At 31.5% G+C, this 12,274-nt stretch overlaps 1 protein-coding gene across 1 annotated transcript; it reads right to left on the bottom strand.

Moving 5' to 3' along the window:
- Positions 1-8,260: 8,260 nt before the first annotated feature.
- Positions 8,261-11,908, bottom strand: LOC112276543 (cytochrome P450 704B1). Its single transcript, XM_024507950.3, has 6 exons — positions 11,257-11,908; positions 10,747-11,138; positions 10,150-10,440; positions 9,584-9,952; positions 8,867-9,067; positions 8,261-8,544 (listed from the first exon to the last, which is right to left on the bottom strand). The coding sequence occupies exons 1-6, from the start codon at positions 11,426-11,428 to the stop codon at positions 8,362-8,364; spliced, it is 1,608 nt and encodes a 535-aa protein (XP_024363718.1). The 5' UTR covers positions 11,429-11,908; the 3' UTR covers positions 8,261-8,361.
- Positions 11,909-12,274: the final 366 nt, after the last annotated feature.

The raw sequence follows: 12,274 nt of genomic DNA, 5'->3' as shown, positions 1-12,274 counted from the left end.
GCATAGTCCTTGAAGTAATGACCAAATTTTCTGAAAACATTTGAATCTGGGAGGGATTTTATTTGCAAATATGGCTTGTTTCCAATGAAGGCATTCTATGGTTCCCATTTCCAAGAAGTTCAAGTCAATTTATTTAAGAGGGAAGCAGACCAACTTCAAATTTTTCATGCTTGCAGGCACTCACAAAAATAGTGTATGATAGTTTCACACTGATTTAAAGAACAAATATCACAATTAACATTGATAAGTATGGTAACTTTTCCTCACTATGTGCTAATTGCCACACCTTTGTGTGAGATGATCCAAGTCAACACATCTTCTTTACAAGAGCAGGGTTGAGCCAAGTCCCTACTCCAATTAAAATGAAAATTTTGGTCCAACAACTTATTCCATTTTTGCGATGTCGTATTGGGAGTGGGAGAGTTCTTTTACAAAATTTCTCTTCCTAGTTTAACTAAATACATCAATAGTTCATGGCTTGATGAGCAAAAATAGAATTAAGATCAAAGATAAGATCACAAATTGGCCATGGAATAACTTGATCTCAAAATATCTTTGCTTGTTTCCTTTGTCTTAGAAGGCTCTCAAACTGCTTTTACAAAGCTCACCACTGGAGTTTCAAATCTGTAGAGATTTGAGATTCTAAGGCCATTGAAAGTTTTTATTTTTATTTTTATTTTTATATCATAATGTAGAACTTTGAATTGAGTCCCTATTTAAAAAAAAATTAATTTTGATGAGATATGGGAGGATGAACCAATTGACTTTGTCCATAACTTCATGCTGGGTGGAAAGTTGAATAACCACTGATGGTTGTGGATCACCTTTCAATATTTACATAACCCAACCGAGTTTTAGGCCCTAGCTGCAACCCTATTTTGATGAAGAAGAGATTTCTAAGGTGTAGAATACATGAGTGTAAAACCACCTACATCTAATTGTTGCCACTATTGTGAGATATTTTTTACTTTGGTATAGTTTTTCAAGACAAAGAGGTTGTCATGGGTTTTGGAAAACATGATTTGTTCTTTCTAATCTGTTTTCCTGCAGAAATTTTTTTTTTTAAATGAATTATTTTATTTTATGGATATAACTCTTGAAGAATATCTTAAGTTCATCAAGATTTAAAGCATGGTTTTATTGTCTTTTGTGAAATGTTTTAAAAATTAAAATAAAATGAATAAACTAAATAAATAAATAAACATAAGTTTTTGCAGTATGTTTCATTAAAAACGTTATATATATTAACATTAAAAACGTTAATATATATATATATATATATATATATATATATTTCAATTAGTAAGTGCCTTAGAAATTTTATTTGATAATATAGAAGAAATTAAAGAAAAATAATTGGTTGAAATCTTTGTAATGAAATGTGTAAGATTACTATTTCATTATAAGATTGATGGGATTTATGCAATAAAGACAATAGGATAATTTAGAGATGGGCACACATGCACTTAGTGCTAAATTTTTGAGCTTACCTAATACATGATGACATGTATATTCTATGTAGATGCTTATATGTTTTAGTATGTCTTATTTTCTTGAATGATAACAAAATCGTTGGTCTAATGTTAAATAAATTAGTTGTTAAAATTTAAAAAACATGAAAAATACAAATAAATTTTTACTAGTAGAAATTAAAGATATGAAGAATATTTACAATTACCAAAGCTTTGAATTAGAGCTTGACTTATCCTAGAATTAGAGTGATAACTAGAAATTTAAGGCAAGTTTGATGTTTTTTTTTGCCATAAGCATGGCCTCTTATCTAATTTTGGATCACTGAAGGGAATGATAATTTAAATATTTAACAATAATCTCTTGGCCAAAAAAGAAGAAAACAACAAGGTTTAACCAATAAACTCCAACATGCTAAGAAAAGATAAAATTTTAATAAAAGTAAAAATTTTAATTTTAAATATTAAAACTCAATAACTCCCATTAAGCTACTTGGAATTGACTCCACATTTGCTAACTACATAAAAGAGCTTCAACCAAAAATCACATCCTCTATTACAAATGTCAACCTTTTAAAAAAATTGCTCAACCCACTATTTATTTACTGACTTAAAATAGTGAGTAAAAATCCTTGCAGCATGTAGCAAGTTTGGTCAAATCCTTTATGGAAGATATAAGATTATTTTATTTTATTTTATTTTTAATTATTAAATTTGTTACCAAAACATATTTGCTATCAATAGTTCTACTATTGCTCTTAGATACTTATTTTTAATTAAGATTGAAAGTAAAAAATCATGTTTTTAAGAAATATATATATATAATATAAATATAGTAATATTTGAAGAATTAATTATTATAATAATATGATAATATATTAAAGAAAAGAGAAATAATCCTCTTACATGTTGGATTCTAAAAATATATACATTACAACAATATTAGATGTTAATAGATTTTTGGAAAAGTTTTTTTTTTAATTTAAAAAATATATTATAATCCACATTATTTTATTAGGAATGAAGAAGATTAATTTTTAAGGTCAATAGTAATGAGATATATGTACACAAATAATAATTCTCAATAATTCTATACATCCATTAATTATTTATTTATTTAATTTAAAAATAAATCATATGTAAGTAATTATTGTATGAATATAGAGACCTAAAAATATTTAATATTAAAATAATCTATTTTTTTAATAAAATACTAATAATATTTCATATTAATTTATTTTAATTATTTAAAAATTATAAAATATCAAAAAAATGCTTTATTATGTTTTATTATTCTTCAACACCATAATATTTTTAATAGTTTTATAATCTTATCTTATAAATACTCACAAAAAAAAAATTGATTTTGATTTTGATTTTGATTTTTTTGTTTTTTGGTTTTTTGGTTTTTTTTTTTTTTTTTAATTTTAAAGTTTTAAAAGATATAATCTATTATTCCATAACATTAAATTAATCTAACTTTCAAATGTAAGACGTTGAAAAGTTGTTAATTTCTTTTGAATGCATATATATATATATATATATATATATATACATATATATAAATTAAAAATTATGATTTATTTACTATTTTATGCATATAATTTAATATTTAGAATTCTATTATATGATTTAGAGAAACCATAGATACATAGAGATAGAATTATATTTTAAACCAATAAAAATTTGTATTGCATAATTTTAAAGAAAAATTCAAAATATAAAGAGAGATTATTAATTTAAATAGTACTATATATAAAATTTTTAATATAATTTAATGTTAAAATATTTAATAATAGATTTTTATTTCGTATTTTATTTTTTAAAAATGTATCAATAATTTTTAGTATTTAATTTTCTAATAAAATCAGTAAAAATAATATAGAATAGTGCATATTATAGGTTCATGCACAAAAATAAATTATACATAATAATAAGGTATAATCAAAATAAGATAATATATCTTTGTACTTAATTATTTGTCTAGCTTTATAATACCTTAATACCCTTCAACCATGGTTTATTAAATAAGATATTATAGTCTATATCAAGATCTTTGTGTTGTGTACTATAGAAAAAAACTTATAAAAAAGATATATTTTTATTAAATTAATGAAATAATTAAATCAATTTAAAAAACCACTCATTTATTATATAGACTTTTAGAAATGAATAGAAAGAGAATATTAGAAGAACAAAAGTGACAAAATTTTAATTAGTTAAGCAAAGAAATTGACCTTGTCTTGTGTTTGATTTTTTGGATTCATGTTTTTTAACATTTGGCAAGGTAAAAACAATGTGACAATATAAATAAAGATTTGAACAAAGTTGGGATAATATTATGATTGGTGATTCAAGAGAATTGGTATTTGTAATGATACATTCAATAAGGAAACCAACATGAATTTCAAAGTTGTAATTAATTACTTACAGCTAGGGCGTGAAAAAACTAAAAGAGGAGAACCATCTTGCGAGAATCGCATCCATTAAATCCAGTCAACTAGTAAGTAATTTGTTGTTGAATAAAATATGTACAAAGATTGAAGACAGTGAATTAAAATCAACAATCAAACAACATGAGGATGACGGTTCAATGGAGGTTGGGGTAGTTGAGACTCAGTTATGTATATCAAATGTGAGTAAATTATTAAATCAAATAATTGATTTTGAGGCACATCTCATCAAGCTGGAGGAAGAACATTTCAATGCTCTGGAAAAGTCTAGAAACTGTCGGTGAGGAAAAAATCAAATTGAAGACCCAAGTAGATGTTTGTTTCAGAAAAATAGACAGAAAAAGAGAAATATATTGTGTTTATTGGGCATGTTGGAAGATTGTCAAGAGCACGTCCGTAAACTGAGAAGTTGAACAACACAAACTTTTTGTCCACTTTTGATGTGTCTAATGTTGCGGTTTGTTAACAAGGAGATCAGAATGTTGCGACGTTGAGTGTATTTACGCTACCAAAGAAGATCACAGAGTACAAAATCTTGGACTTGGCTTCTGGCCTTTAGATCACAGGCTGAGCTCAGGACATGTCAGAAACTGGTCTAGATTTTGGAGGTGGAGAATTCGACATCAACATTAGTTGATAGTCTACATACCCAAGTGCTAGAGGTTGAAGAGCACAATTAATAGTGAAAGGGAATTGTCCAATGAAGATAGCTAATAAATTTAGGATCACTAGGAATACTAATATGTAGTAGACAGAGGGTTCTGATGAACTGGAGCAGGATAAACTTGCCCCTGAATTAGAGGGGATGGAGTTGGTAGTTGGTATTTAGACAGTCTGGGAGCAGCTGCATGCAGATCATGAGCAGGTAGCACCCTACACCTCTGATCTGCGAGGACTTAGTGAAAGAAGAGATGCGGAGGCAGCAGCTTTGATGAAACGGTAAGGGATCTTGAACAACAGTTTTGAGAGTCGCTGAAATAAAAACACGTAGCTGATCCTACCTCCAATTCTGTTGAAAAATTTCAAGTTCTTGAGGCGTTTCGACAAAAAACGTCATTTAAGATCCAATGATATGCACGAGGAAGAGGCCAAGCTCATGCAAGATGTTATCGGACCTGTGCAAGGAGCTCAGTGAACTGGAGGGCAAGAGAAATGAAGAGAATCTGTAAAATGGATGGTTTAGTTCAGGATCTTCGTCGGCGACGAGAGGAACTTGAAGAGGAAACGACAGTCCGAGAGCTCGTAAGAGGAGTCCAATGTCTCGATCTGGAGTTTGAACAAGGAAATTGAAGTACTCCAAGAAGCAGCTCTGAGGATGAAATTTGTTCACAATGATTTCCTTCGGATTAAATCCCCAGAAAAGGAAAAGGCGGACGTTTAGAGGATGTTCGAATCTCAAAATGCAGACTGAAGTTAATCCCGTCTGAAGAATACAGAGCATGTGGATGCTCTTCATTAGCTTGAAAAAGAGATAGAGAAAAAAGCCAGATGGACGTGGAGCTTTTGGAATGGCGTGTCATCGATCCAGAGAGAGATAATTTGAACTTGAAAGAATCGCATGAACCATGAGTTGTAAAAACGGCATGACAATATTGAGTTCATGACTTATCACTTGTCTAACACAGCGATGAAGACGATGAAAATGGCATCGATAACACATGTTCTGTTTGGAGGTAGTGTTGTTGTGCATGAGGTTATGAGGGCAGAAGGAACTGCAGAACTTTATCTTCTTCTTCTTCTTCTTCTTCTTCGTTTTTTTTCTAGGTTGAGGTTTTCACACCGACACCTTTATTTATTTATTTTTTATTTTTTTGTTGACGTCTGTTTTTCACAGCGTTTATGACCCAGTGTGTGGAGCAGTTAGTGATCGGACATAAGTGATGAATAAGAAAAATTATTGTAGTTGTTGGTGTCTTGCTTCTGAGGAGCATTCACTCTCTTGAATTCGGTTGTTGTTAGTTCATGCCTACTATGTAGCTGTAGCCTAGTCTTGGATGTCAACAAGTTGTATTCTTGAGTCAGAATTTCGTCTAACTTTAGAATTTGTGATTTAAGATTAGGGCTTTTTTTAGATTAAATTCAATCAAGGTTTAGTTGAGGTGGAATTTGGGTCAGAATTCGGTCTAAAGAAGGGTCCAATTGTATGGAGTAGGTTAAACCTTACAATTAATTTGTGTGATACATTATACTTGCATAAAAGTATGAAATTGAAACATATTTGTAGATGTATTGCATATACATGAAAATATAGTAAGATGTTAAATTCTTAAAAAAATGTGCTAATTTGGTTGTTATTTAACTAAAAAAAAACGTAACATAAATTATATGGCTAAATCCGTATGGAAGTTAAAGTAGAATCTTTATTCATTTAGAATTTAAGAAGAAAATAGAAATTATAATTTATTTGAGTTTAATAATCAATAGATTTAGATTAATTGTGTCTAAATTAGATCTTTTTTTGACTAATTCTATGTAATAGAGGTAGTTTGAAAAAAAAACATAATGCATTTATAAAACAAATAGTAATAATATTTTGAATAATATATAATTAATTTTTTTTAATAATAAAAGCTTATAACTAATGTAAAATCTTGTATATCATAGCACATATTTGTAGGATGTTCTAAGACTTCTAAATAGTGTTGAAACATTAAAGATTTGCATTTTGAATTGGTGAATGATGAACATGTAAGTAAATTATTAAAAAAATACTTACTACACTAGCTACATTATTTGGATATATATATATATATATATATATATGTGTATATTTGGATTCTAAAAGCAAGTTAGCTAAAATTATTGTAATATACATGTTAACTAAGTATATTATTATAATAAATTTATAAATATTTTATAACTAGCTAAATATAATTTATATCTATAATAATTTTAAAAAATAAAATAAAATATAAAATATAAAATATAACATATCCAAATGAATTATAAATATTAAAAAAATAAAATTTCAATTTAAAAATAAAATTCATAAACAATTTTAGTGTCTCTGAATCAAGCCATGATACAATATATCTTAAAAGTATAAATAAGTAATATATGACATTGTATTAATATAAAGATGTTTTTTGTTTTTTTACTATGTATTAATTTAATTAATTTAATTATAAGCTATTGTACTCAAATATTATTAATGTCTTCTAAATTTTAATTTTAAAAATATAAATATTATAATATTCACAGAAATTAGTGAACTTGGAAAAAAATAAAAACACGCATGACCATATTTGATGGCTATGAAAGTATTATAAAAGGTATTACAAGAATTTCTATTTGATGTGAATTTCTAATCCTCTTTAATAAACAAAAAATAATCTGTCAACAAACAGTAGTAAATATCTTCAAGTTATAGTGATATTTTAATCATTTAACTTATTAAGCAAAATCGCACATAAATAAATAAATAAATAAATAAAATATATATAATTTTATTTAATTTTTATATATATGACTAATACGAGGACTAAATATTTTGTTAGAGAAACATTCTAGAAATGAATTTCTTTTAATCCTATTTTGTGTATGAGAACATTAATATTATTTTAACAACTAGCAATGCATCTTTTATTTGTTATACAAATTTCTAATGCATCATCTTCTATTTATAACTATTTATAAACTATTGGTTTATTTAAAATTTAATAAAAATATCGAATAAGTAAAAAAAGGTATATATATATTTTAAATATTTTTATATATTCTTAAAATAACTATTTATACAAATTTTAATAGATTATTTTTCAGAATACTAATATTTTATCCCTATAACACTTAAAAAGATCTTAAGAGCCATTTATTTTGCAATAATTTCTAGTCCTGTTCATGTTGATTTCTAGTTGATTTCTAGTGGTAATTCGTCACAAATGTAACCTCAAAGAAAAATAATAGGGAGGATTAAGTAACAATTTGTAAAAGAAATCTTGCTTGGGTACACACAGCACGGTAACAAGATAATTGAGATGAAATTTTACATTTTTGTTGTGTCAATTGCATTTTTTACTTTCTAAAAAATCCAAGTTTTGTTGTACATTATTTTAGAATCTATTCTTTTAATGCATTTGTATATATATATATATATATATATAAATACATACCACAATCTTTATTTTAAAAACATATACAACAAAATTTATTTTAAAACTAATGTTTTACTCCAATATCCAACATCAAATATTATTGCATTATAAATAGATTAGATAAAATTTTTATAATCTATCTTTTATTAAAAATAATAAACTTTATTATTTTTAATAAAAGTAACATGATTATAAACAATTAATCATTAGTTACAAATTACAGTCTACAAGTACTATGACATAGTTTCATTAATTATAATCAATAATACCATATATAATAATATTCTAACATTTATCCACAAATTTATAAAAAAATCTCAAATGTGTTCAAGAATTCTTCTTTGGTTAATTTTTTTGCTTAATTATCTTGGCAGGCAAACCATTAGCTAACAATAAAGTTGCCATTTGGCGATATCTAATATCAGTCCCTTCTACAATTTGGAATGTAAAAAATCTATACAACAAAGCAAGGACCATCCTCAGTTGCAACATAGCTGAGTCTTTTCCAAGACAAATCCGAGGTCCTGCCTACATTACACAACAAAAAACACACACATCATTATAAAAACATTCATGGTACTTTCTTACATTCCATTTTCCTTCTTAACCTTTCTAGAAATGTGTCACATTTAAAAGAAATTATACAGTTAGGTATGAAAGTTATACTCGTTTGTATGTAATACTCTATTTTAATAACACACACAATTATTCTTCTGTTTGTGGTTACTGCCATCTTCAAACTTGCTTTATAAAAAGAAAAAAATAAACATTATAATTAGTTGAAGTATATATATATATATATATATATATATATACAAAAAAAGTGAATGGGTAAATGTTTTTTTTTTACTTGGAAGGCAGTGAACTTGAAGGGTTGTTCAGTTTGCACAACTCCATCCACAAACCACCTCTGGGGTTTAAACTCCATAGCATCAGGTCCCCACAAAGCAGGCATTCTTCCCATGGCATAAGGAGTGTAGTAAATCAACGACCCTTTTTTTATTTGGGTTCCATCTGGGAGAATGTCATCATTTATTGCATGTTTTGGATCCTGCACAGACAGCATGAAAAACTCAAAAAATAAACTAAAAGCCTTATGCCTCCATTCAGCCAAGCCACTAACTTCAAACCCCACCACAAAAAAATAAAACCAACAAAACCAACTTGAAGCAAAGAGAAGAACTGACATGGGACACAAACCACAGCAACTAGAGAAGAGAAACATGATAACCCCTTAAAAGACATGATATACAACTAACTCTTGTGTGCCCCAACAAAGGGAGGAAGGAAGGCAGGGTACTGACTTCACTCAACCAGGAAAGCGCAGCAGGCATCATGAGATATAAAACACCAAACAAGGATGGCAGTGAAAGGTGCATAAATAACAACAACAATAACAATACTTAAGGTATGAAGGACAATCAGAGCAGCAAAACAATGACAGTGAGAGAAAGAATATCACAATCAAGTCCTGAAAGGACCCACTTTAATTAAGTGAGTAAGTTCATATATATATATATATATATATATATAGTTATATGTAAGTGTGTATGAATGTAGGATATACCAGGGGCACGGCAGGGTGGAGGCGGAGGGTCTCGAGAATGCAGGCATGCAGGTACTGAAGCTTCACCAGGTTGTCGAACGTGAGCAGCTCCGCAAATCCTAAAACGCGACGGCGGAGCCCTTCGTCGCCCTCGGGCTGCTGCTTCCAATTTCGCACCGTGTCGAAGTCGCGCAGCTCCTGCTGCAGCCTCGCCGTCATCTCCGGATTCTGCGCCATCCGGTACACGAACCACGACAACGACACCGCCGTCGTGTCGCGCCCTGCGATGATGAAATTTAGCAGCGTGTCGCGGAAGTTCTTGTCGGTGAACTGGATGTCCGAGTCGTCTTCCTCCAGTCGCATGAACCGAGAGAATAAATCGCTCTTCCCCTGTGTGAAAATGCGCCCATCACAAGCCCTCGTAAGCGATTGTCGCCTGTATTGCACCGGGGTAGACTATGTTGACGATTTTCGGTTTTTGTGGTTATTTTTCTTCCTATGTTGCGCGATCTCGATGCATGTGTCATCGACAGAAGTGATGGAGTTTGGAAAATCTCATGGAGTTGGAGAGTTAAGGAGGGACTTACGGAAAGCAGATCGGTTTTGGAGTTTGCCATCTCAGCCTTTTTTGCCTCGATGACTCCGTAGATGAACTCGTCTACGTCCTTTGCCGACTGAAGTAAGACTCTCTCGCTGCCGATTTTAAGAGCTCGGTTCAGCTTCCAGATAGGGTTGATAAGCCTGCTGGAGGTGATTTCGTTGGTGATTTCGAAGGCCTGGGCGAAGGGGATATTGGGAAGCCCCGGCTGGAGGGTCCCGACGTCGTAATCGAAGGTTACCTTGAAGATGCTATCTAGAGTAAATCTCATGAATAAGTCCTGTTACATATTCACAAGTTCATCGATCAAATCCTCTCTCTCTCTCTCAACTACACTCATCCACGCTTGTACTGCTTGTTAAAATGTCAAGTGAAACAATTTGTTAGATTTCAGAAGCCTTGAAGAACTTCTCGAATCGAAACAAGCGACTGTGGAGGAGACATGAGGATTCGGTATGAGACGTAAGATCGAGAGAAGTCTTGTATGTGTATATATATATATATATATAAATACATATTATTTGACATTACAGCCTAACGAGGAAGAGAATAAATCAAAATAAGACGAAATCGATTTGAAGCGGACCTGCATATCCATCGACTGTTGCGCAGTGGCAGCTCGGGCAAGTATAGAGGCCAGTTTCACCGAATAATCACGAAATACCACAGTGCTGAAATCTCTCAGCTTCCTGGAAGCAAATTCGAAGCTGGCCGTCTTGCGCTGCGTCCTCCAGATTTCCCCGTCCACGTTAAAAATTCCATCCCCTAGAAATATTTCGAAGTTTTCGTGAAAAAATTTCCCCTTATCATAGTTAGCAAAATTGGTTTTGAGTATATGTTTCACATTAACAGGGTCAGCCGTGAAGGTAAGGTCCAAGTGCATCATTTTGCACGAAAACGTGAGCCCGTCTCTGAGGAAATAGTACACCACCCAGTCGTTTAAGGTTTGGTAATTTTTTAGAGCCTCCAGCGTTACTCCTGATTAGTGTTAAAAGAAAAAAACATGATTAGAATCGTTTCAATGGAATCATGCTTCAAATAAAATGAGGCCACGTCAATTTTGCAAATAAATCGATACGGAAATCGGTAGATATACCTAGAATGGGCCACTGCACTGGACCTTTCCTCTCTCGATGCAGAACCCAGTTATCTGCCGCTGCCCACAGCAGGTATGCCAACAACAGACTTAAAATTCCCGAGAAGGCTGTGACAATCGTCTTCATCATGCCGGCAATGCTCTCCGATCCCCATCCTTGAGCAAAATCCATCGCGTGCACAACTAAATTATGCTCAGAAGAGCTCCGATAGTTGTTGCACCACTCGAGGGGGAAAGCCTGATGGTCCACAACTTCAGTTAGCTATGCACCCACTGCAGGTTTCGGGACCAAATTACTCTGCCGACCTCGCACGTAGTCTCCAACGATCTGGTATGGCAACGGTGCATGATCGACATCATATATAAGCATGCACAAGAAGAAACAGTGGTCCTACCGTGATTCATGAGATGTGGCATGCCAGGGTCCAGATGCTATTCGAATGGACCAGTCTGGGACCAGTCCGGGTCTTGTCTTATTATTGTAGTTCTTTTCTTGTGACGTCCCTAGATTATATAGTTAAACTTTTAAAATTAGTCTAGATCTTCAACTTTGTACAAAGGCATGTCCAATCCATTACTCGGAAAGTCGAGAATCGACTCGCTTCTTCTTCTCCTTCTTCGAACGGTTACACTGGTCTCCACATTCACACGCCTCTTATTTATGGTTTGTAAGCTTAGCTCTACAATTCTTCTTCGAGATTCGTATTGCAATCAGTTGACTTCTGGTCAACTTGGTCGGTGTTTGTACGTAAACATTAGTTATATAGATGCTGAATCGTGGGACACTCATGCGACTGGTGTGAATGTTTCTATCCATAGTGGTGCGGCAATTCTGAGGAGTCTCCGAATGGTGAGGCAATTCTGAGGAGGGTCCAACACAGTTATTTCTGATACCGAGTTGGCAAGAAAAAGCAGGCGGATACTAATGAGGGCTTACCAATTCATGCCTCTGTGTCGAACTCCGAAGCTTCTGGACTCAATAATTTCCTTATCGTAAGAACAAGTTTGTGTTGGACCA

Source organism: Physcomitrium patens, chromosome 24 (genome assembly GCF_059467195.1).
Source record: "Physcomitrium patens ecotype Gransden chromosome 24, ASM5946719v1, whole genome shotgun sequence".
NCBI lineage: Eukaryota > Viridiplantae > Streptophyta > Bryopsida > Funariales > Funariaceae > Physcomitrium > Physcomitrium patens.
The sequence above is the reverse complement of the archived record's forward strand: the minus strand, read 5'-3'. Positions and strand labels throughout refer to the sequence as shown.